The 26,249-nt window shown below is 41.0% G+C and overlaps 1 protein-coding gene across 3 annotated transcripts in view; it reads left to right on the top strand.

The window, feature by feature from the left end:
* The window catches only part of LOC125780460 (macrophage mannose receptor 1-like), a 34,517-nt gene extending 22,743 nt beyond the window's left edge, over positions 1-11,774 (top strand). For 2 of the 3 annotated variants that reach the window (XM_049482821.1, XM_049482823.1), the window contains 8 exons: positions 1,103-1,208; positions 1,308-1,537; positions 3,323-3,488; positions 6,538-6,696; positions 9,606-9,722; positions 9,902-10,111; positions 10,935-10,970; positions 11,226-11,774. In XM_049482821.1, coding sequence (XP_049338778.1) covers positions 1,103-1,208; positions 1,308-1,537; positions 3,323-3,488; positions 6,538-6,696; positions 9,606-9,722; positions 9,902-10,111; positions 10,935-10,970; positions 11,226-11,443 — 1,242 coding nt within the window. In that variant the 3' untranslated portion in view covers positions 11,444-11,774. The remainder of the gene's footprint in view (positions 1-1,102; positions 1,209-1,307; positions 1,538-3,322; positions 3,489-6,537; positions 6,697-9,605; positions 9,723-9,901; positions 10,112-10,934; positions 10,971-11,225) is intronic. The other variant, XM_049482822.1, reaches the window with a different exon arrangement.
* Positions 11,775-26,249: the final 14,475 nt, after the last annotated feature.

Genomic DNA, 26,249 nt, shown 5'->3' with positions numbered 1-26,249 from the left:
TATAACTAGGTTAGCTAGTTATAACTTATAAATTAAAGCTAGGTAAGCTAGAAATAACTTATAAATTAAAGCTAGTTTAGCTAGTTATAACTTATAAATTAAAGCTAGGTTAGCTAGTTATGACTTATTAATTAAAACTAGGTTAACTAGTTATAACAAATTAAAACTAGATTAGCTAGTTATAACATAAATTAAAGCTAGGTTAGCTAGTCATAACTTACAAATAATGCTACATTGGCTAGTTATTTATAACTTATAAATTAAAGCTAGTTTAGCTAGTTATAACTTATAAATTAAAGCTAGGTTAGCTAGTTATGACTTATTAATTAAAACTAGGTTAACTAGTTATAACAAATTAAAACTAGATTAGCTAGTTATAACATAAATTAAAGCTAGGTTAGCTAGTCATAACTTACAAATAATGCTACATTGGCTAGTTATTTATAACTTATAAATTAAAGCTAGGTAAGCTAATCATAACTTATAAATTAAAGCTAGGTTAGCCAATTATAACTTATAATTAAAGCTATATTGGCTAGTTATTTATAACTTATAAATTAAAGCTATATTGGCTAGTTATTTATAACTTATAAATTAAAGCTAGGATAGCTAGTCATAACTTATAAATTAAAGCTAGGTTAGCTAGTTATAACTTATAAATTAAAGCTAGGTTAGAGAGTCATAACTCACGTCAATGCCCCCACTCTATACAAGGGTGCTACCAGCTAGCGGTGCATCCCATGTAGCTTGTTTAAACATGCAAGCTACATAAGCTATATACACACTTCTGAATGGTGAAAAAGCTAGAACTGTGATTAGCTGCTAATGCTAATACTGTTTTAACCTCAGTGCTGGAGAAAACCTAACTGAAACTACTTTATAACGCTGTACTTCAGCGGAGTGGCTTTACTGCTCCTTACAACCTGACTGGTAAAATTCATACATAAGGCGCACCGATTATATTAGCACTGCCAATTTACTGGAAAAATAAAGTATTTTAAGTGCAATTTATAGTGCAAAAAATACAGTAAATACTGCATGCATGTGAGGCTATCTAACTGTAATTATAATCATGATGTATTTATTTTTTGTTCTTTAAAAGTTTGGCAAGTGTGTTGCAAATGGAGGCAGGCAAAGATCTGAACCTGGCAAATGGGTGACCAAGGCCTGCAGTGAATTAAGTGGCTATATTTGCAGTCGGGCTCTGGGTAAGTTAAAAAAAAGCAACCTCTGCTCTAACCGTTTAATAAATGGTAAACAGTAAACACTAACGTGAATTTTCTTACCTGTTTTTGTTTCGTATTCAGATCGCTTAATCACCCCAACTCCCACAGAGCTGCCCAAAACGTTCATCAAGCTTGAAAATTCTTCTTACATGTTCGTCCAAACAAACATGACCTGGAATGAAGCACAGAAACACTGTACGTCTTTGGGAGCAAATCTGGCCAGCATTCGGGACGCCTTTACCCAGTCCTACCTTGCTGTGCAGGTTCACAACCTCAACCTACCATTGTGGATCGGGCTTAACAGCATGGAGGTAAGACACATACATGTATGAAAGTTTGAAGGAGAGAGAATACTTTCAACTGGTACTGAAACATTGTATTTATAGGGGTGTGAATACCTCAGTGTCTGCCGTTTTGATTTTGATTTTTGGGCTCAGGCTTCAAATCAAAAAATGATTATAGATTCAGAGATTATTTTGATTCAAATCTTCTATAAATTTTGTTTAAATTATGTAATTGAAAAGATGAAAAAAGAAATGACAATGGAAACAAATAGAACATTTAAAACAACACCATTAGTTTTCTTACTGTATCAAAAGAAAACCTTTTGCATCAGTTAATATTTACATAAAAATAGTATTGTGCATGCAAAACTGTAACAAATTACATAAAAACAAATGATGTTTTTTTCATCACAAATAATGAAAAATATTTTAACATTCATGGGCCTAGATGATCTTCTTCTATGGTGGCCAAGTGGACATGTAGAGCTAAATTTTAGCAATCTTTAGGTGAGCCGTCAACCACGCAGCTTAATTTAGGGCCTGTCAGTGTGTGTTTGCTATCGTAACTACAGGAAAAGTATACCTTGTGCGGCTCACCTAATTAATCATGGGTGTGTTCTGGACGTAACATTAAAAAATAAAACAATCAGTGTGTCATTTGTGATTTGCCAGGTGCTTGGTTTGGATTGGTGTTTTATTAGTGCAGCACTTCTGTGTTTCTCAGCAGAGGAAAATGAGCTGGGCATTCATGCTGTAAAGAAAAAAAAATCAATGTTCTTTTACTTGGATTCTCTTTATTGTTGATGTAAGTGTTGGGTTTGTGTTCTGCTGCGTGTTCTTGTGTGTGTCTAACAAGCAGGGGTGTAAATACATTGAGTGTGGCCCTGTGTAGCAATGAACGTCTGACTTAGGACTGTTTTCAGGTTTTTAATCAGTACCATATTTTTTGCACTATAAGGCGCACCAAATTATTAGGCGCACTATCAAAAAGCATTTATTGGTGCTTCAGATTATAAGGCGCATTGTTTTTAAAGTCAAATGAGCGCTGGATGTTAATCTACTGTTTATTTGGGTGATTATAGCACTTGCATTGTTTGCGAAAGAGCTAACAGTTAGCAGGTAATGCTAATGCTGCTCCAGCAGTGCTAGCCCTGGTTAGGAGCAGGCAACATGTCGATAATACTCATCTCTGAATGTCAAAAAAGCTTGTGCAATAAGCGGGTAATGCTAATGCTACTCTAGCAGTGCTAGTCAGGGTTAGGAGCAGGCCACAGGCCGAATGGCAAAAGAGCAAGCGCTTAGTGCAGTTAGCAGCTAATGCTAATATTACTCCAGCCTTGAGTCTCCATGCTGGAGAACTAATCTGAAACTCCTGTAAAACGCTGCACTTCAGCGGAGCAGATTTACTGCTCCTTACAACCTGAAAGGTAAAACTCATACATAAGGCGCACTGGATTATAAGAGGCACTGACATTTTTACAGGATTTTAAGTGAGCCTTATAGTGCGAAAAATACGGTACTTGTGTTTTCTATCGCCAAGATGGCAATATGTCAGAACTATATAAACATACCTCACTTCCAGACCACCATGCCTTTCAGTGTAGATATATTTATAAACTCTGTCGCTGTTTTACTGGGACAGGTGCAAGGTGTGAAAAAATGAACTGTTCAAAGGGTTCAAGATAGCAACGAGAATTGCAACTCGCCGTTTACAGGGTGTATGGTAGGGGCCGTAATGCAATATGCAGTATGCTCAGGAGAAGGAACCTAACAATTTAGCTTCAACTTTAATTTTTACATTGTTTTAAACAGACAGATGGCTACTTCCGGTGGATTGATAACTGGCATTTACAAATGGAGAGGTGGGATCATTATGAACCCAAGAAGGACCGTCCCTGCGTTTACATGGACGTAAATGGAAAGTGGAAAACTGCCCTGTGCAACCAAACCTACTACAGTGTGTGTAAGCAGTCGACAGGTGAGCTATATTCAGCAACGGACCATGAAATCAATTCCATAAATAAACAAATGCAGATTTATACCTTAAAACCAAAATCTACCTAGGATATGTATCTGTGGGTGCTATGGCTACTCATGGTCAGGAGTCCAACCACCATTAATTAGCCTCTGACTTGTCAGTTTCTTTTCTTGGAGTACACTGTAATCCTCGATAAGTTGAATTACCTTAAATTGTTTGAGTAAACCAGTTGCCTTAAAATGTTTAAGTAATATATACTAAAAACCTAAGAATTGTTATATATATTTTCACCATAATTCTACTTTGAATACTTCGTCAGGTAAATAAAATAGGTTTGCATTTAGTTTCGTTTTCATTTAACTTTGTTAAAATTTTGATGAAAAAAAAAAAAACATAGAAAATTCAATGGACAACCAACCATTACTTTTACAGCATACAACTTTATAGCCAATCATGATATATGGTTTACATATGATTAAGGTAGCCTGGAGGAATAATTACACACTGACTGTGAATGTCAGAGACTCAAATTCATGCCCAATATGCTAATAGATTGTGCCAGAAGCCAAAAGAAAAGAAGTGGCAAATGGTAAAAGACTAAATTCAATTATGGGTGATTTAAATCAAAGATCCCATTTGAATGTACATATATGTGGCAAAACATGTTTACCAAACTCCAAGTAGCTGAGTAATGTTAAGAAATATTTACGTTTATAGTGTACAATTGGACAAAACTAAACAACCATAAAAAGTGGAAACCCCCTATATATATATATATATATATATATATATATATATATATATATATATATATATATATATATATATATATATATATATATATATATATATATATATACACTGCTCAAAAAAATAAAGGGAACACTCAAACAACACAATAAAACTCCAAGTAAATCAAACTTCTGTGAAATTAAACTGTCCACTTAGGAAGCAACACTGATTGACAATCAATTTCACCTGCTGTTGTGCAAATGGAATAGACAACAGGTGGAAATTATTGGCAATTAGAAAGACACACTTAATAAAGGAGTGGTTCTGCAGGTGGGGACCACAGACCACTTCTCAGAACCTATGCTGTCTGGCTGATGTTTTGGTCAGTTTGGAATGTGGGTGGTGCTTTCACACTCGTGGTAGCATGAGACGGACTCTACAACCCCCACAAGTGGCTCAGGTAGTGCAGCTCATCCAGGATGGCACATCAATGTGAGCTGTGGCAAGAAGGTTTGCTGTCTCTGTCAGCGTAGTGTCCAGAGGCTGGAGGCGATACCAGGAGACAGGCCAGTACACCAGGAGACTTGGAGGAGGCCATAGGAGGGCAACAACCCAGCAGCAGGACCGCTACCTCCGCCTTTGTGCAAGAAGGAACAGGAGGAGCACTGCCAGAGCCCTGCAAAATGACCTCCAGCAGGCCACAAATGTGCATGTGTCTGCACAAACGGTTAGAAACCGACTCCATGAGGATGGTATGAGGGCCCGACGTCCACAGATGGGGGTTGTGCTCACAGCCCAACACCGTGCAGGACGCTTGGCATTTGCCAGAGAACACCAGGATTGGCAAATTCGCCACTGGCGCCTTGTGCTCTTCACAGATGAAAGCAGGTTCACACTGAGCACATGACAGACGTGACAGAGTCTGGAGACGCCGTGGAGAGCGGTCTGCTGCCTGCAACATCCTTCAGCATGACCGGTTTGGCAGTGGGTCAGTAATGGTGTGGGGTGGCATTTCTTTGGAGGGCTGCACGGGCTGCATGTGCTCACCAGAGGTAGCCTGACTGCCATTAGGTACCGAGATGAGATCCTCAGACCCCTTGTGAGACCGTATGCTGGTGCGGTTGGCCCTGGGTTCCTCCTAATGCAGGACAATGCTAGACCTCATGTGGCTGGAGTGTGTCAGCAGTTCCTGCAAGATGAAGGCATTGAAGCTATGGACTGGCCCGCCCGTTCCCCAGACCTGAATCCGATTGAGCACATCTGGGACATCATGTCTCGCTCCATCCACCAACGTCACGTTGCACCACAGACTGTCCAGGAGTTGGCGGATGCTTTAGTCCAGGTCTAGGAGGAGATCCCTCAGGAGACCATCCGCCACCTCATCAGGAGCATGCCCAGGCGTTGTAGGGAGGTCATACAGGCACGTGGAGGCCACACACAATACTGAGCCTCATTTTGACTTGTTTTAAGGACATTACATTAAAGTTGGATCAGCCTGTAGTGTGTTTTTTCACTTTAATTTTGTGTGTGGCTCCAAATCCAGGCCTCCATTGGTTAATAAATTTCATTTCCATTGATGATTTTTGTGTGATTTTGTTGTCAGCACATTCAACTTTGTACAGAACAAAGTATTCAATGAGAATATTTCATTCATTCAGATCTAGGATGTGTTATTTGAGTGTTCCCTTTATTTTCTTGAGCAGTGTATATATATATATATATATATATATATATATATATATATATATATATATATATATATATATATATATATATTGTGCAAGGATTGTTGTTTATTTACTGTAATATTCCAATTCCCCTTCATGTATCTTAAGCCTTTTTTCATACAAAATAAACAGATGCATTTTTTTATCATAGTGGAACCAAAAATGGTGACATAAAACAACCACAACAAGTAGTGGTTCTCTCTGAAAACGGCGGTTCACCATTGGTTCACTTTTGAATTCAACTCTCCACCAGTGGAACTAGATGGAACTAGACTAAATGAACACAAAATAACTAATAAAACACACACAAATCAAATTCAACTACACACATACACATCCCAAGCAACATAATCTTCCCAATATGAGAACAAGGGTGTCCACTGAGCTTCCCTGAGAGCAAGTGGGTGTTCGTAAACTTAACATGTGTTTAGGGTCTTTTGTCCACGGAATTTGTGTTTTTCTGCTAAATGTACCAATATTTCAACCAACACTGGACTATTTTGCTGTTAATATGATAGCAGATCTTGTAACACACAAGTATGCTTAGCAATGGTTGTAAAATGTCTGTTTTAACAAATCAATCTTTGCAGATGTTGCCCCTACACCACCAACTCAGTTTCCAGGCCGGTGCCCTGAGGAAACAAACGGTGAACCCAAGATGACATGGCTGCCTTATAGAGGGCACTGTTATGCATTTGTGACCTCAGAAACATCCTGGAGCGTTGCATCTGGCATCTGTCTGAGACGAGGTGAGACCAGCTTTAAAATCAGATTCTGGGACTGGGCCACAGCATTAATATATTGCTTATGTTACAAAATATATCAGACAGTGATACTGTGTGATTAACAAAGCTGGTATTCTTGGATAATAAAGGTGTAGAGATCAGACACACATTATATCGAACTTCAGGACTCTAGCTAACCAGCCCAGTGACAGCGAGTATTTCAACTCAGTCAGAATCTCAACTTGTTATCAGTAGTATCTGCAGGTAATCCAGCTATCCACATATTTTTGTTGTACACTTGTTGTACACCTGTAAAATTGGATTAATCCCTTTAGCTTTGGAATCATCTCAAATCTGCAGTCAACAGCTCCTTAATCTAGCAAATAGTGGATACCCTGTTCAACTCGTCGATTAGTCCATGCAACCCACATAATTACTCATGAACTCATTAACATGAATCAGCAGATTTAAGTTTAAATGTCCTATTGAGTTTTGCTGAACCATTGCATTTTGATTTTCGATTTGACATTTAATATGCAGTTCTTTAAGAAAAGGCAAGGGCACAAAGAAGCTTTGTTTTTTTATTTTCACAAGTAGCTTTTTAATTTTAGATTTGACTGTGAAATACTTATATGGTGATGAAAATGAAATAGCAAAAATAGCCTGAAATAGCTTTTTTAATTTTACTTTTATATTTGTCAAATGACCTGAGCTCAAATGAAAAAAGGCAAATTAAGTTATTTAATTTAGTTTAATTTTTTAATCATATTTTCACATATGTTTGGATAAAATAGTGTACCGTATTTTTCGGGCTATAAGGCGCACTTAAAATACTTATTTTTTCCCAAAAATCGTCATTGCGCCTTATAATGCAGTGCGCCTTGTGTATGGATTTTGCTTGTGTTTACTGACCTCGATTTTATGTGGTACACGGCGCTCTGTTGTGCAGAATTCCTCACCCACGCCAGAAAAAGATCCCCCTCAGGGGCTAGCGCGCGGTTACCTTTGACTGCCGTACTGCCTCTCGGCTGTGGCTCAGGGTAGCTAGTTTCCACTGTAGCTCCGTGGCCAGAACAAGGTGCCGGTAAACTTTCCTTTCCACCCGTTCTGGGGTAATAGCACAAACTGTTTCTTTTTAGCGCCCACTTCTAAGTAAAGCTAACCTCTTAACACGCGCTGGCCCACCGGCGGGCCAGAAATATTTAATATTTCATAACTGGCTGTGTTTCTGAATAGTTATGAACAGTTACAGGTTCAATATAGACATCCAATATACCATTTTAAAGCTTAGAATCTCTGCTTTTGAGCTATTTAGCCTATTTAGCGGAATATCCTTTCAGAAAATAAACATTTAGGGCGAAATATGCCTTGGTTATGATTTTATTAATTCATAACTCTCATATTTGCGTTTATCGTTCGTCCATATTTCATCGAATGCGGTCATGTCATACACCATTCGAACCGTCTGGCTCTCCGGATTCCAGAACTGTGCTTTTACTGTAGGATGTATGTTTCATGAATTAAAGCTGCGTCAGAGCGCATGTTTCCAGTAATAAAAGGCTCTCCTTTTGTCTTGGGGAAACCTCCGGTCACTGCCGCCACCCCCCGAACACACACCCGCGCTCAGCCACAGGTCCTACCTTCAAAACGCGTCCAGACTAAAGAGAATCCATCAATCCAGTCTCCTGTAATCCACAGTTATATCCAAACAGCGCTGGAAATCACTTCATCCAGAAATGAAACTTATCCAATCTTTATCTCTGTTTTAAAACCGTTTTATTCACCGAATTCGGCACAACACGCTATTATAGTCAGAAGCCTCGCGGAGTAATGCGGTACTTGCTGTGCTTCAACATAATATTATGGTCTGTCGGAGCGTTGCGGCTACCGTTGTCAGGAGCGTCGCGGAGTAATACGTACTTGCTGTGCTTCAACATAATATTATGGTCTGTCGGAGCGTTGCGGCTACCGTTGTCAGGAGCGTCGCGGAGTAATACGTTACTTGCTGTGCTTCAACATAGTAATATTATGGTCTGTCGTAGCGTTACGGCTACCGTTGTCAGGAGCGTAGCGGAGTAATACTAACTGTGCTTCAACATAGTCTTACGGTGTGTGTGTAAGGACCGTGAAATGGCTCCAGTTAAGAGACATGCTTAAGAGACATTTAGTGCGCCTTATAATCCAGTGCGCCTTGTATATGGACTAACACTAAAAATAGACCGTTCACTCATCGTGCGCCTTATAATACGGTGCGCCTTATAGTCCGAAAAATACGGTACTTAGTATGTTGCTTAATGTGCCTTATAATACAGTGCACTTTATGTATGAAAATAGAACCATTCATTGATATTGCACCCTATAATCCAGTGCACCTTATAGTCTAAAAAATATGGTACTCATTTTAGTTACTGAAAGATGCAACTTGATCATGATCAACTTTGATCTCATATTCATTTCTTAATGTCAACTCTAATATGATATAATATGGTAGACAAATGAAAAACAAAAACGTTTGGGCTAAGATGCTGCCACTATGATCCGAGGGTTGCCTTCAGCAGCTGGAGTCTGAGAGAGCACAATTGGCCATTCTCTCTCTGGGTGGGTAGGTCACGCTCTTTCTCCGCATCACTCCCAAGGTAATATTGGTCAGCACAGGCGTCTGTTAGCTGGTTGGTGGAAACTGAGTTCCTGCACTTTCCTTAGAGCGCACTGGCTTCTCAGATTTGTAAAAGAGGCGGTGGCTGAATTCACATGTGCTGAAAGAGGCATGTGCTTGTCTTTACCCTCCTGATGTTGCGGGCATTAGTGATAGGGAGTCCAAGTGGGTGAACATTTTAAATTAATAACAAATGTTTTTTTTGCAATTTATAACTATTAAATGAAGATTAATAAGCTGTGTATAAATGCGTATTTATATTTTTTCTGATCACCAGGAGGCAGTCTTGTCACTATTCAAGACAAAAACGAGACATCTTTTTTAGAGAAATACATCAGTTTATTTGGCAATGATCATAGTGACTTTTGGATAGGTCTTTTCAAGACTCATGATGGTAAGTGCTGAACTGTTGTTATTATTCCCTCTCAACTAAAAAACTCTAAAATAGACCTTCACTGACAGTCAGTCTATCTATGAAGTTAATTGTAAAATATTGATTAAAAATGCTTTTTTTCAGTGTTTTCTAAGGTTGTATAACTGGCTTTAACGGGATGTTCTGTTTGGATCACACAGGACACTGGAAGTGGCTGGACAACAGTGTGGTAGATTTCACTAACTGGGAGGAATCTGTAAATCCTGATGAGAATCATGGTGATTATGATGATGATTATCATTATTCTTATAGGAGTAAACAGTGCACAGTCATCTCTTCCAGAACTAAACAATGGAGACCAGTACACTGTGAACACAATTCCGACATGTACATCTGCAAAACAGCCAAAGGTAACTATACAATTGTTTTTGTCCTACTCTGTTTCATCTAATCATAGAACCTCCAAAGTTTGGGTTCTACCTCACAAACTCCAGGATTATGTTTGTGGTGAGATGATATAAAACATTCTACACATTTGGCCTGGAGGTTGTACACTTGAGTCTTATTTCATGCCTGCTGAAAACCAGGTTAGGTATGAATAAATGGATGAATAGCAGCAAGAACATACTACACTCAGGCTATATATCTCATTTAACAGGGTCCCTGGAATACTGCCAATGAAGTGTGGAGCTACTTTGAGTTTGTTAATTGGTTTAAAAATAGTGATTTCTTTGCATGGGCAATGCTGTGCCCCTATTAGTAGCATTGTAGACCTGTTAAGTGCTATGCTTTGAGTGAATGGAGGTGGGCTGTTCGAAAGCTTATTATTATGTTTTACTACACCCCAAGTCCATTTCACATTGGATTTCTCCTTTAAATATTGGCTTTTTATGTAATTTTACACAACATCCCTGCTTATGTTGTGCCTTATACCAGCCATTCTTAAAAATACATTTCTCTTAAGAAGAGTTTCTAAGAATCTGACATCTGATTTATTGAGTATTTTGATGCAGATATTGGAAAATGCGGCCCAGAGTTTTTTGTAACAAGGCAGTCTTATTTGAAATCCAGTTCCATTAAATAATATAAACTTTATTTAGGAATTCTTAATTTTGCATTCACATGTGACCTGTAGTTCTTTGCAGTCTGTAAAAGTAATGTTTATTGTTTTCTTAAAGCATTGTAAACGTAACACTCATCTTTACTATTATTCTCTCTTTTTTTTTTTTCCAGCAGTTATAAGTTCAACCATCCCATCAGACCAACCAGGTAACCCTCGCTTTACCCTGACTGAATGTACAGTAGCATCCTGTTGATACAAATATGTTGGTTAGAAATAAAAATAATAGCACAAATGATTGGGAATGGGATCTATGAGAACTAAAATTACATAAATCCTTAATTTTAAATTAGCTCCACTTGAATTGTATTAAGAAGTACTTAAACAGAAATACAATTTATATTGTTGAATATAACATTTTACTGAATTAATGATCTTTTATGTTTGTTCTGATTTTATTTCAGTTGTTGAATCGAGGACACATGCTGCTGTTGTGTCGGTGGTCATGGTGATATTGGTGGTAGCTGTGCTGGGTGTACTGGCCTACGCATACTACCAAAAACCCAAAACCAGGGTCGCTTCTCCCACAGTTGTGAACCCACTGTATTACACTACAGAAACCCTCCAGTCAGAAGAGAAAGACACCAAAAACTTAGTAAACAATATATGCATAGATGAATAGACATTTGTCTGTATGTAAATTATGATAACTGGAATTGAAAATGGAAATTGATTAGATTGATGAGGTTTGCAATGACAATTAAGCTTTTAATCGTGTATGTTTTTTATACCATTTGCATGAGCTTTGTATATCTGTATAAATGGTGTTTACGTTGGATTTGTGTGTGGATCACTTTACCTTAAAATTGCCTCATATTGTCAGTGTTTTGTCACCTATGCAACGAAAGACTGAACAAAGCTAATGAAAGCTAATGATCAGCCATCATTAGATTATATAAAAATCATTAGAATTAGTTTTGCTTTTTTTAATTTCACTTTTTTTAATGCAAGCAAAAGGGAATGCTTTGATTTGTGCTGAAAAACATTTATTTTGTGTACTTGTATCTTTTGTGTTGTTTGTACATATTTCTTTCTTGTATAACATTTGTGGTAAATAAAGTAATAAAGACATACAAAATTGTGAACAGATCTTGATTGTATGCAAATATTCTATGGTAGAGAGAACAACACATGAACCAGCAGAAACTAGATAAAGATAAAGAACACTGACAGATCACTGGCTCTGTATGGAGTTAAATTGGTGTCTTTAATGCTGACAAGAAAATAAAACGAAAAAAGTTATTATAAAATAACTCATATAAAAAAATTATAAAATTAATCTGATATTGCAAACTAAGAAGAGAACACAAGTTACCTTTTTTCACTTGCAATTTCTTTGTGTTCCTCCGTTTTGTTTGGGAGCATATTTAAATCCTTTTTTTATGTGGGGGGTGTGGGAAGAGGAGAGGAGTATGGCCAAGATAGAAAGGCAGGTTATAGAGGAATCAGATCATCAGCTGGAGCCTATGGAAGAACAAAAATGCCATAAGTATAAATAAATAAATGCACATATAAATGTAGAAATAAATAAATGAATAAATAAACAAATGTTGGAAAAGTAAGTAAATAAATATATAAATAAATGCACATATAAATGAATAAATAAATAGCCAGTGTTGGGCACATTACTTTGAAAAAGTAATTAGTTATAGTTACTCGTTACTTCCCCAAAAAAGTAAAAGAGTTACTAACGGAGTTACTTTTACATTACATATTACATTACATTACATTTGGCAGACGCTTTTGTCCAAAGCGACTTACAATAATGAAGTACAAAAGTAATAGGAATTAAGATAACCCATTTTAGATTGGGCTTAAAGGAGGTCAAAGGGAAATAATAGGATAGAGAAGTGAAGGAGGGGAAGAAGGAAATGGGGTTAGAAGTAGTTAGTGTGTTAGAGGTGTTAGGAGAGTAAGTGCTTCACTATAAAAGTAACTAGTTACCAGTAGGGCTGTGTATTGGCACCAACCTGGCGATACGATACGTATCACGATACAGGGCTCACAATACGATATATCACGATACTGTAAAAAAAAACTCATACAACCATATGGATTTAATCTAAGTGGTAAAAGTTTAATTTGTAAACAATCAGAACGGTGGGAGCTCCATTATACTTAATAACAGATCCTGTAGCATCCAATATCATGCCACTTTTTTCAACAGTTTTAAACACTCTGCCCGAAACAGTTACTAACATCAACATAACATGTACAAAAAGTGCTTGCAGGATTATTTATGTAAACAATTAAGTACAAAAAAAAAACATTGTAAACAGGCCTGCTTTAAAGTGTGACCTGCTTTTTTAACATACTCTGAACAAATTATAAAATTGATCAATAAATAAAGAAAGTGCCAGAAGGATTCCTAACAAAAAATGTCAAAAAATAAATAAATATATAAAATAAATAAAAAATTATGTAAATAAAAAAAGTGCTATTAAACTATATAACTTTACTTCAGTTTGTATGTATGTCGGCGCTTATTTTTTTATGTCAACGTTTTTTTGGAGGAAGACAAACTGATCAACATGCTCAGCTTTCAGGACACTTCTCTGTGTGTTTACAATGTCTCCTGCGGTGGAGAAAACCCTCTCTGCTAATACGCTTTTAGATTCTGCACTTACTTGCAGTGTACTGGAGGCGCCGAATGGATCAAGATAGATCACAGCACTGCCACCTCGTGGCCGGGTGAAAAAAACACTGCCGGAAGTTCAATAAAAACACACTTAATAAAAAAATCGACACAGCGTTTTTGAGAATCGATACATTATCACAAAACGTAATATCGTGATATTCAAGAGTATCGATATTTTCTTACACCCCTAGTTACCAGTAAAAGTAACTATCGCGTTACTTTTGTTATTCGCCTGTATAAAAAAGAAAAAGAAAATCAATTATGTAATTACTACTATTATTAACAAATAACAAACGAAAATAAACCCAAAATGTTGACAAAAATATAATCTAACGAATTTCAAAAAAAAAAAAAAACGAAATTCTCCACACAGCCAAAGAAAATTACTAAAACTTGTAATACTGAAAAAAAAGGGGGAAAAAACGGAAAAACGCGTCTGGGGATGAAATTAAACAAACCAAGCCACACTCAAAGGAAATATGTATATATAAACAAAACAAAAAAATGGACAAGTGTTGTGCTTGAACGAGTTCAAAAGCACGCGTATATTGAACACGCTCATTTTTTCGTGAACGTTGAACTGAACGCAACACATTTTAAATAAAGAACTTGAATGTGAATTAGTTCACAGTATGTGTCATGAACGGCACACATCCCTGTAAATGAACGTTGGCTAGTTAAGAACATACTGGCAACAACGCGGAGAAACGACACGAAGAGCGCGGAGCGCGCAAGAGAGAGAGAGGGCGAGGAGCAAGGACGCGGAGAGCGCAGAGCGCCAGGGCGAGAGAGAGAGAGAGATACAGAGAGAGAGATGCAGAGAGAGAGAGACTTTGACTTTTAACATCCTTTAATAAAATCAATAGAAAAATATACATGAATTTTTCATAAATCACATCAGGATTTAAATATTTTAGAGGGAAAGGGAATTGGGGGGGGGGGGGGTCAGCATGTTTTAACAAGGGAGGTAGATAAAAGGGGAAAAGAATAATAAACAGATAAATATCACATAAGCTCAATTACAGAGCAAAGCGCCTCTCCATAACACCACTTCTGAGGAAAAGCGTCCAGGTTAGTCATGTGCTGATAAAAATTAAAATCAATTAAAATCTTCGACTTCACCAATCTCTTAAAAAGTACAACCGCATCACAATCTGCCATTTGTGCTACTCTGTTCTTCCTGCTAATGTAGGCTGCCATCTTAGCCTGTCCAAGTGTAAAATTTAGCAGTTGGCACTTGGATTTCTCAGCTTTAACATATTTAAAACCAAGAATAAAAGTCTGCACAGTAAAAGACACTTTAAAAAGGTTAAAAATATGCTGTAAAACATGAAACAGGGGACGCACCCTAAAAAATGCATAAAAGCATGAAAAACAGTTTCTCTTAGTGAACAGAAAGGACAGTCTGGAGCAGTGTTAGGATCTAAAATGGAAATAAAAGAGTTAACAGAAATGATGCCATGTAAAATCCTCCACTGTAGGTCAGCAATTTTTTTTGATCAATGGTGGCTTGTACAAAGACCTCCACTGTGGCTTTACATCATCACTCAGAGATAAAACTGAACGCCAGGGCGTGTCAACCCTCTTATCCATCTTCTTTTTATTAAGAACCTTTACACAGGCTCTATAAAGCATTCTATAAAGCATTCTGTGGACAAGTTCATGTTCAGTTCCCCCTTACACTCCAGGAGGGGCCCATCACAGTCCTGTAGCACCGGAGCAATGGTGAGATCGGGAAAGGGATCATCACCAGCTGGGAGAATGAGTCCAACACCAAAATCCCTTAGCTGCTGTTGCTCCTCAGGAGTAAGGAGCGATCTCCAGTGATGCAGGAACCGAGCCACCACCCGCAGAGAGCGCATCCCCAGACGCGCAGCGAGGCTCTCCTCATTGGTGAGCTCAGGCCCTGCAATGTCCACAAGCTGACGTAACGTCCGAACTCCAGCAGAAACCAGAGCTCTCGTCAGCGCAGGCGTATCTCCAACAGAAATGTCCAGACGAGAACCATGAAGCAGTGGTTCTTCTAGCAGCCAATGCAGAGATTCAGTGTTCAGTTTAGCAGTCTTACAAAAAAACACAAATCCTAAAAAGTCCACGATAAAATCTAATCCAGGTTAAATGTATCCAGAGAGGCAGGGTTCATTAAAAACAAAGTTCTGTTCAGCCCTAGTCCACTCACAGTTTGCAGGGTTCTGCAGGCCACTTCCCTCCAGACCAGGTTTTTGGGTCCAAAGGAGTCTTTGGATGTACTGGAGGCGAAAGGCAGCGGTCCTGCTTGCAAGATGGACAAGACCCTGTCCACCCTCCTCCTTGGGCACGTGCAGCACACATTGAGGTATCCAGTGCAAATGGTCCCAAAAATTTTTTTTTAGTAGAGCCTGGATATCTGCCAAAAAGCAAGGTGGGGGGTCAATGCAGGCCAGCTTATGCCATAAGGAAGACGCAGCAAGGTTATTAATAACTAAAATACGCCCCCTGTAGGACATCTGAGGGAGTAACCATCTCCATCTACTGAGACGCCCCTTTATCTGTTCAAAATCTCCCTCCCAATTCGCTGTACCAGAACTGTCTTGTAGGTGAATACCCAAATATTTAAAACCACCCGTCTTCCAGGCTAAACCATCTGGCAACACCGGCTCCCCACCAATCCAGTTTCCAAGTAAAATAGCATCACTTTTAAACCAGTTAATTTTAGCAGAAGATAAAATCTTAAAATCATGTAAAACCTCAATTAAAACAGACACATCAGTTTGATTAGTACTTAAAAGAACCAAATCATCTGCATAACTGAAAATGCGTATGGGAGTAGGACAGTTGGGTATGAGCAACCCAGTGAGCCTCTCCCTCAGCTTACAAAGCAGGGGCTCTATAGCCAAAGAATACAACATGCCTGATAAAGAGCAGCCCTGACGGATACCTCTAAAAACTTTAAAAGGGACACACAAACCGCCATTGACTTTAAGAACATAATAAACCCTAATCATGGCTATAAAACCTGGGCTGAACCCAAAGTTCTCCAGAACTTTCCAAAGGTACTCGTGTTCAACCCTGTCAAAAGCCTTTTCCTGTTCTAGCAGGAAAACTCTAGAGACAAAGTGGAGCAAGAAAGATTTAATCCCAATAAACACATATGACAATTAGTAATAGTGAATATAGTGTATACAGAGTCTTTGGCGAAAGCCCTGTCGAAGCCCAGGTCCGCAGTGTCTGGAACCTCGCAGATCCTGCCGTACAGGTACGGCGGGGGCGGAGCCTATCCCCAAAAATATGAAAAAAAATAATTACCCACAGGAGGATCCTTTACCTGGTTCATGTATTCTGGAAGGAAAACAGTTATAAACAAGCTTAAAAGAGGTGTTCAAGATTTAAGTGTTATTTGCTGGGTACGTGTGTATTATATAAAGTTGCGCTCATGATAGCATACATTTATTAGGTACTTTATATACATTTATTAAGTACGTGTATAAACTGGGTGAGCTTGTTTATAAGCGTACGATAAGCATAACGTTGACTTGATCAGCATGAGAAAACACTGTAGACTACCAATACGTTAAGCCTTTGAGGGGCACAACTTACAAAACGCAAGTTTTGCAAGTTGGACGGTACGAGCAAAATGCGGACTAGGAGTCCAAAGGGTATAAGAGCGGGCACGGCCCGCTGCGCAGCAAAACGTGGACTAGAGTCTAATGAGCATAGGAGCGGGCACAGCCCGTGTTGATATCTAGGAGCATAAGGAGTAGGATATATTTGAGCGAGCGCGACCTGACGTGACAGTAGGTTGTAAAGCAGTATATTAATTTGACGTCTGTATAAAAATCTTAAAGCCTCCAGTTGTTTGCAATTAAATATATATATATAGAAAATAGATATATAAATACATTTAAAACGTACATAAATTACTTACTCATCTGGTATCCTGAACAAGATGGGTGAGGATATAAGAGCGGGCACGGCTCACGATTGCAGCAGCGCGGACTACGAGTCCAGTGAGTATTTAGAGCGGGCACGGCCCGCGATCGCAGTAGCGCAGACTACGAGTCCAGTGGTTATTAGAGCGGGCACGGCCCGCGATCGCAGCAGCGCGGACTACGAGTCCAGTGGTTATTAGAGCGGGCACGGCCCGCGATCGCAGCAGCGCGGCCTACGAGTCCAGTGGTTATTAGAGCGGGCACGGCCCGGAATAGCAGCAGCGCGGACTACAAGTCCAGTGGGTATCAGAGCGGGCACGGCCTGGGATTGCAGCAGCGCGGACTAAGAGTCCAATGGGTATTAGGGCGGGCACGGCCTGAGATTTAAAATACTTTCCATTATCATTGACTGCTATAACATTTTACTGATAATTGTTATTAGACACCTTGTAAGTCATGCTGCAAAGAAAGCAAAAATGACGAAATTGATTTCAAAACAAATGTCAGGAAGGACCAAATGCAGAACCAAGGACAGACTGTCCTTGGAGAACACCCCCAAAACCAAAGGAAAGTAACATCACAAACCATAACATAAAACAACGACAATTCGGATCGGATACTTAACAGTGAGGCACGTCATTTGCACAGCAGTACGTCAAAGCAACCCGTGATCGGTAAATGCGCAAAACATCGGCCACTAAAATGTTCTAAAGCAATAGCATCCGTGGCCCACGGCGTTGATTAATATTTTAATACGCGGCATCATAAAAGTCTGAAATTCTGCAAGAAAGGTACATGCCAATCGAAAAACAAAACATAGCACAGGCAACACAAAATTAACCCAATAAGAGCCAGCAAATCACCAGAATTAGACCAGGTACGGCGTCAGTGCAGAGATAAACAACGCGGACTGCGAGTCATTAAAGCATTAGAGCGGGCACGGCCCGAGATAATAAACGACGCGGACTGGGAGTCATTAAAGCATTAGAGCGGGCACGGCCCGAGATAATAAACGACGCGGACTGCGAGTACAGTAAAGCATTAGAGCGGGCACGGCCCGAGATAATAAACAACGCGGACTGCGAGTCATTAAAGCATCAGAGCGGGCACGGCCCGAGATAACAAAACCACGCGGACTGCGAGTACAGTAAAACATTAGAGCGGGCACGGCCCGAGATAACAAACCACGCGGACTGCGAGTCATTAAAGGATTAGAGCGGGCACGGCCCGAGATAATAAACAACGCGGACTGCGAGTCATTAAAGCATAAGAGCGGGCACGGCCCGAGATAATAAACAACGCGGACTGCGAGTCATTAAAGCATAAGAGCGGGCACGACCCGAGATAATAAGCAGCGCAGAAAGCGAGTCATTAAAGCATTAGAGCGGGCACGGCCCGAGATAGTAAACAACGTGGACTGCGAGACAATAAGCAGCGCAGAAGCGAGTACAAAAAAGCAATAGAGCGGGCACGGCCCGAGATAATCAGCAGCGCGGAAAGCGAGTACAGAAAAGCAATAGAGCGGGCAAGGCTGCGAGTCCAAGAAAGCATACGACAGACGCTCAAGGTCGCAAACAGTGCGGACAGCGAGATTATCGCTTTATGTGTTACAATAAATAAACACGGTCAAGGAGCTACAAGGTACAATTTGTATTTTATTTTATTTATTTATTTATTTATTTTTTTATTATTATTTTTTTTTAATTTATTTATTTTATTTTATTTTTTTAATATTATCTTTTTATTTTTTAATAAGGCACTTGTGATTAGTAAAACTGCTGCATAACAATGCTTTATAAATAAAACTTATTATAACCATCATGAAATTATCACAAAATAGCGCCACTTCCACAAAAATAACTTAAAACAGTAAACAGTTATAAGTACAATCACCCAATACGAAAAGTATTAAAGCAGGTCCATAACAAAAAAAGTTGATTGCGATGTACTAAGAGAAAGCAGTGGGATACTGCCTACGCACGGTTTGATAAATCCGGATTTTTTTGTGCTTACGGAACTTTTCAGGTCTGAGCGTATGGAACATTTTAGTAGGAAGTCCACGCAAGTCTTAATACATGAGGCCCCTGGCGTTCTGAAGAGTGACTCCTCGCTGCCTGTTTTGTACTCTGGCCCGATCTCTAATTAAGGCGCGCCCCCTGCTGGTCTAGTGCCATTTATTAGTACTTCAGTTCAATTTGCTTAAAACAAATGAAGTTTATTTCAAGAAATCCTAAACTAGACAAAACAAAATAAAAACAAAACAGTACAAAAAATCTAAAAGCATAAGGGATGTTTATTTTCTTTATTACATTTCCAGCCCCTTACACAACTATCTGAACATCGCTGAGAAAAGCCTCAGCACTAGGCCAGAACGCCACAGAATCGACACTGAGCCGAAACAACCAGCACGATTCAGCACACGGCTGCGAGCCGAGACAAAGCATCGAAGCTTCGAAGGCAAGCGTGACACAGTCAGGTGATGCAGCAAAACAGGAACCCGGACCGCCAACAGCAAAACACAGCGAGGATTCAACCAAAACGTCGGCGACAGAACAGAGAGCATTACGAACCAACATGGACCCTACGAGCTGGAAAAAACGAGCCAACTACGAACGAGCAGCCACGCAGACGGGCGAGAACGGCAAACTGAGAGCAAGGCAACGACAAAGGGCAGAAACACCATGCAGCCGCACGGCAACGACCGGCATCTGAAATCGTATGTCAGCGTCTGCAAGCAGGGGAGAACAGGTATGAGGGAGGTCTTATAAGGACAGGTGGGAGTTGGTGATTGGCTGAGAAAAGTGGCGTGATTTCGAGTTTTCTGCTAGAACCTGCACGGAGCTTTCAGATCTAGAAATAAGAGACCAGCCTTTAAGCCCAATAGCCTAGAGACGTCCAAAACATCCCGAATTAGGTAAATATTATCAAAAATAGACCTACCAGGCACACAGTACGTCTGGTCAACATGAATCACCTGTTCCATCACCTTCCTTAGTCTCAAGGCCAATGATTTCGAGAGGAGTTGCTTAGTCTGTACAGAGCAGTGACACAGGGCGCCAGTTCTTCAGATAGGTCAAGTCCTTTCTTGGGAATCAAGGTAAGCACTGCTCTCCTACAGCTCAGCGGAAGTATGGCACTCTGCACACTGTCTTGGAGCACGTCCAACACGTCCAACAGAACTTCCCAGAAAGCCTTGTAAAACTCAACGGGTAAACCGTCTATGCCAGATGCTCTGCCATTTTCCATGGCCATTAGAGCATCATGCAGCTCCCCAAGGGAGAGCCCACCATCCAGCAGGTCAGCCGACTGTTCAGAGAGCTTGGTCATGTTCCTTAGAAACCTGTCTTCCACCTCTTGTGCTTCAGACCACTCACTCTCGTACAGCTTCGAAAAGAAGCTGACTGTCTACTGGCGGATTTCAGAAGATTCTATTAAGAGAACCCCTGACTCAGACCGCACAGCATGCATAAGCCTTTTCTGTCCATTTTTACGCTCAAGACCAAAGAAGAACTGAAAGCGTGATCGGACCAGCGCCCCCTGTGCCATGAAACCTAGTAGGTCGGCTAAAGAAGCCTTTTTTCTTTTAAGAGCGCTAATATGCTCTTGATTTCCTAAATTCTCAAGAGCCACTATTTCGATCTCCAGAGCTTTAAGAGATCGGGTAATGTCCCTAGTGACACTGAGAGTGTACTGCTGACAGAAAAGTTTCATTTGGACTTTAGTCACATCCCACCACTGTTGACAAGAGATAAAAGACGATTTCTGAGACTTAAAACATTCCAAAAAAAAGTTAAAGATCCTATAAAATTGGAATCGTCCAAAAGCGAGGTGTTAAAATGCCAGTATGCACTTTGCGGTTTCACATTATGTTTAGAGATCAAAGCAAAAGACCAATGAATGGTCAGAGAAACCCACTGGCAAAAGAAAACAATGTGTAAAAGCAGACAGTTGATGATTAAAAGTATAAAGACGGTCCAGCCTGGCCAATGAAATAACATTATTCTGACAGTGAGCCCATGTATACTGTCTGTGTCTGCCATGTACATTTCTCCATACATCACAACGTTCGTGGGCTTCTAGCAGCTCACATAAACGCTTGCGAGAAGCAGCATGGGGCTCCAAATAGTTCCTATCTATACTGTCCGCTGTACAATTAAAATCACCTCCTAAAATTAAAAAGTCTGCAGGGCTGCAACTGGCTAAAACAGTACTTAACATGTCTATAAAAAACACTCTCTCAGCACCTCCTGTAGGAGCATACACAAAAATGAAGATAAAAGAATTATTTTCAAAAACTGCCCTCATTTTTAAAAGCCTCACCTTTAAGACCTTGTCCACAGTATAAGTTAAAGTAAAACAGATACCAACACCGTCGCGTTGGGAGTCATTTCCACTAAGAATGGAGAGTCCATTCCATTCTTTTTCCCACTCAGTGGTGTTGGCACTATCGCTGTTGGTCTCTTGCAAAAACATGACATCAACACGTTTCTGTTTAACTAACTCATTTAATTTTGCTCGTTTAACACTGTCCCATGCTCCGTTAATATTTAAAGTGCCAACAGTAAAACCACTCATTCAAAAATAAATAAGGTACAAAGCATTAAAAGAATATAGCCATGCCGAAAACGGGGAGTCAAAAAAAACATTTAAACATCTTCCTTAGCATGAACCTTCTTTAAAAACGTTAGCTTGGGCTTTAAGCGGTAAAGCTCCCGCACAGTAAAACCACCCTCCTGTCTAAAGTGCAGCGCGTCATTTACAAACTGTCGTGTATCTGGGAAATAATTCTCAACCTTAACTCCTTTCTGCCCTTTAGTGAGCCTAAGAAAGTCTTTTATCATCCTCACTATCAGTATCAGTTTTCTTACGTTTATAAGGAACTTTAAACAGAGAATCCTCATCATCCTCAGCCCCCGCGTTCTGCTCTGTGGACTGGGAAGGAGCCTCCTCCTCCCCGTCCTGCTCTACAGCGCCGGAGAGCTCCAGTCCAGCGTCTCCAGAGCCCCCCAAAACACCTACATCACCATCAGCCCCACCAGCCACGTCCATCACAGACTCAGCCACGTTCACCTCATCAGACACTACGGCAGCAGCCGAGACCTGCTCGTCCAACCCGGCAGCCGCAGGGGGAACGTCTGCCACAGGGTCAGCCGCAGCAGGCTCAGCTACAGTGGGATCAGCTCTATCAGGCTCAGCCTCAGCGGGCACCAGCCCCTCAGTGGCAACCCTTTCACGCACGCACACACACTTAAACTAGCTTAAACAAAATAAACTGAAAACACACACTCACTGAGAAAAAGTTTGGCGAAAAGCCAACTGCACCTCCTCACACACAACGCTCTCAGCTCGACGCTCGCTGCACGCTCGCTCGCGCATGCGCACAGAGAGAGAGAGAGAGAAAAAGAGAAGTGTGAGAGAAAGCGCTGCAATAAAAAAAAAATGCTAGTGGAAGTGATGGCACAGAGACAGACACCGATTCTCCTTATGAACATTTTCATCACCTGGTAAGAAACCCACAATTGCAGTGTCATAAACAAACGTCTACAATGAGCAGTTACAAAGAACGTATAGTGATTTCTAGCTTGTAGTGTGAAAAAAAGTATTTATTTGAATATCTCACGAAAAAAGTAAAATGAACTGAACTTTGAACTAGTTCAGAATTAAAATTGTGAACTTTGAACATGAACTGTTCACTTTAATCATGTATGAACTGAACTTGAACTAGTTCAGAAAAGCTGTGAACTGGCACAACACTGTCCACAGCAATCACTGAATTGATTAGAGCACGCAAATCGTCACAATTGTGCCTCACTTCACCACGCCAAACCATGTAAACCTACAGGCATGGCGGCCAGAAGCTCAAGTTCACCGGAAAGTGGAGGGGTTATCCAGGGCCAGGTGCCCAAACGTTTTCATATGACTGTACCTTTTGGCTGGTTAAATGGTACAAATCTGTACTTATTGCTGTTAGGAATGACTTTGTACTTCAAAAGGAACAAATCTGTCAAAGTGTCAAAGTGGTCTTATTGTCATTTCAGCTATATACAGAGTACACAGTGAAACGAAACAACGTTCCTCCAGGGACCATGGTGCACATAAACACAGTGTATACAGAACAATAGTGCAACAGTACAAAAGTGCAGACAGACAATACAACACAATACAGACAAAGAATAATAAATAACAAGACAGTGTGCAAATTATGCAGTGTGCAAAAAGTGTGCAAAAAAGACCAGTGAGGTAGTAATTACCTCTATTACACAGTGTGCAATAGAGTCCAGTGAGGTAGTAGGGTTTTTAGTGCTTTTCATTTTCTGGGGTAAGTGGGGTAAGAGTGTGTGTGCATGTACAGAAAAACCATCAGTTCAGTCTCTGCAGTTGAGGAGTCTGATGGCTTGGGGGTAGAAGCTGTTGCAGAATCTGGTCGTGCTGGACCGGATGCTGCGGTACCTTCTTCCCGAAGGCAGGAGGGAGAACAGTTTGTGTGAGGGATGGGTGGGGTCATTCACAATGCTGGTTGCTTTGCGGATGCTGCGGGTGGTGTAGATGTCCGTGATGGAGGGGAGAGAGACCCAATGATCCTCTCAGCTGTCCTCACAATACGCTGGAGGGTCTTGCGGTCAGAGACGGTGCAGGTCCCAAACCAGGCAGTGATGCAGCTGCTCAGGATGCTCTCAATGGTCCCTCTATAGAAGAGTGTGAGGATGGGTGGAGGGAGACGGGCCTTTCTCAGCTTCCGGAGGAAGTAGAGACGCTGCTGGGCTTTCTTGGCTGTAGAGCTGGTGTTCAGGGTCCAGGTGAGGTTATCTGCTAAGTGGACACCAAGGAACTTGGTGCTCTTAACAATCTCCACAGAGGACCCGTCGATGTTGAGTGGAGAGTGGGTGTGTTGTGCTCTCCTGAAGTCAACAACCATTTCCTTTGTCTTGTCCACATTCAGGTGAAGATTGTTGACTGTACACCAGTCTGTCAGCCGCTGCACCTCCTCTCTGTATGCTGACTCGTCGCCTTTGGTGATAAGACCCAGCACGGTTGTATCATCAGCGAACTTGATAAAGCTGTTAGAACTGTGTTTTGCAGCACAGTCATGAGTCAGCAGGGTGAACAGCAGAGGACTCAGGACACTGCCCTGGGGGGCCCCAGTGTTCAGTGTGATGGTGCTGGAGGTGCTGCCCCCGAACCGGACTGACTGGGGTCTCCCTGTCAGAAAGTCCAGGATCCAGTTGCAGAGGGGGGTGTTGAGGCCGAGCGAGCTTAGCTTCCTGATGAGGTTCTGTGGGATGATGGTGTTGAATGCTGAACTGAAGTCTATAAACAGCATTCTGACGTAAGTGTCCTTCTTCTCCAGGTGGGTGAGGGAGAGATGAAGGGTGGTGGTGATGGCATCGTCCGTGGAGCGATTGGGACGATACGCAAACTGCAGGGGGTCCAGTGAAGAGGGCAGTCGTGTCTTGATGTTCCTCATGACTAGCCTCTTGAAGCACTTCATGATGATGGGTGTAAGTGCAACGGGACGGTACTCATTGAGGCAGGACACTGTGGACTTCTTCGGCACGGGAACGATGGTGGTGGACTTGAGGCACGTTGGGACAGTGGCGCTGCACAGGGAGATTTTGAAGATGTCCGTGAGAACATCTGTCAGCTGGTCTGCGCACTCCCTGAGCACTCTGCCGGGGATGTTGTCTGGTCCTGCAGCTTTTCGTGGGTTGACTCTGCGCAGAGTGTTCCTCACATCCACTGCAGTCAGGCACAACACCTGCTCGTCCGGCTTGGGCATGGTCTTTCTCGCCATCGTGTTGTTTTGTGCCTCAAACCGTGCATAAAAGTTGTTCAGGGCATCAGGGAGGGAGGCATCATATGCCCAAGATGGCGGCGCGTTAACACACAGTGGCCGCTCTGGGTCCGTTAAATGGTGCTTTTGTGTTACTATTTGTCGTTTTTTCCGTTTATTTCCTGCAAATATGTGCATCGGAACACCCGTGCACATGTTCTACCACCGCCAGACCCTGCTACAGTGGAGAAATCAGCCAGAAAACACGCTACCGGACGAGGTTCTGCAGACGCTACTTGAGCTTAGCCTGCTAAGAGACCCAGGCCGCCAGCCCGCGGTGTTTCCTGACGCCGGAGCCCAGCGGAAGTGCCATCGCAAACGATGCGAGCGTAAGCGGAAGCGCGGAAAGAGAGCCGGGATCCGCGCGAGGCTAAAGGCTAGTCCTAGCCGGCCGGCTATACCATCGCTCTAAAGTGTACCTATCTGCCCTCCCCCTCTCTATCTACCTATCCACCCTCCTTCTTTCTATTTACCTATCTGCCCTCCCCCTTTCTATCTACCTATCTGCCCTCCCCTTCTCTATCTACCTATCTACCCCTCTTTAAATCTATCCTCCCTTTTTCTATTTATCTATCCGCACCCTTACTATCTACCTATCTGCCCTTCCCCTTTTCTATCTACCTATCTACCCTCCCCCTCTCTATCTACCTATCTACCCTCTCCCTTTCTATCTACCTATCTGCCATCCCCTTTTCTATCTACACTCTAAAAAAATAGAGGTACGATATGATTACTTTTTTGTACTCAAAGGTACACTCTTCATAATTGTACCCCTCAAAGGTACAATATTGGTCTTTACAGGGTCAGATTTGTGCCCTCTGAAGTACAAAGTCATCTCTAACAGCAATAAGTACAGATTTGTACCATTTTACCAGCCAAAGGGTACATTCTGTATTCTGTATCACTGTACAAATAAACAATATATATTTTATTTGCACATTTTTTAATTTGAAAGCCAGACAATTTTGCATCATGAAGTTCTTGACACATATTCAGTTGATGATAATGTTTATAATCTTTATACTCTATACTGGCATAAAAAACATGGGTA

Source organism: Astyanax mexicanus, chromosome 8 (assembly GCF_023375975.1).
Source record: "Astyanax mexicanus isolate ESR-SI-001 chromosome 8, AstMex3_surface, whole genome shotgun sequence".
NCBI classification, from domain to species: domain Eukaryota; kingdom Metazoa; phylum Chordata; class Actinopteri; order Characiformes; family Acestrorhamphidae; genus Astyanax; species Astyanax mexicanus.
Note: the sequence above shows the minus strand (reverse complement) of the source record. Positions and strands in the feature narration are given on the sequence as shown.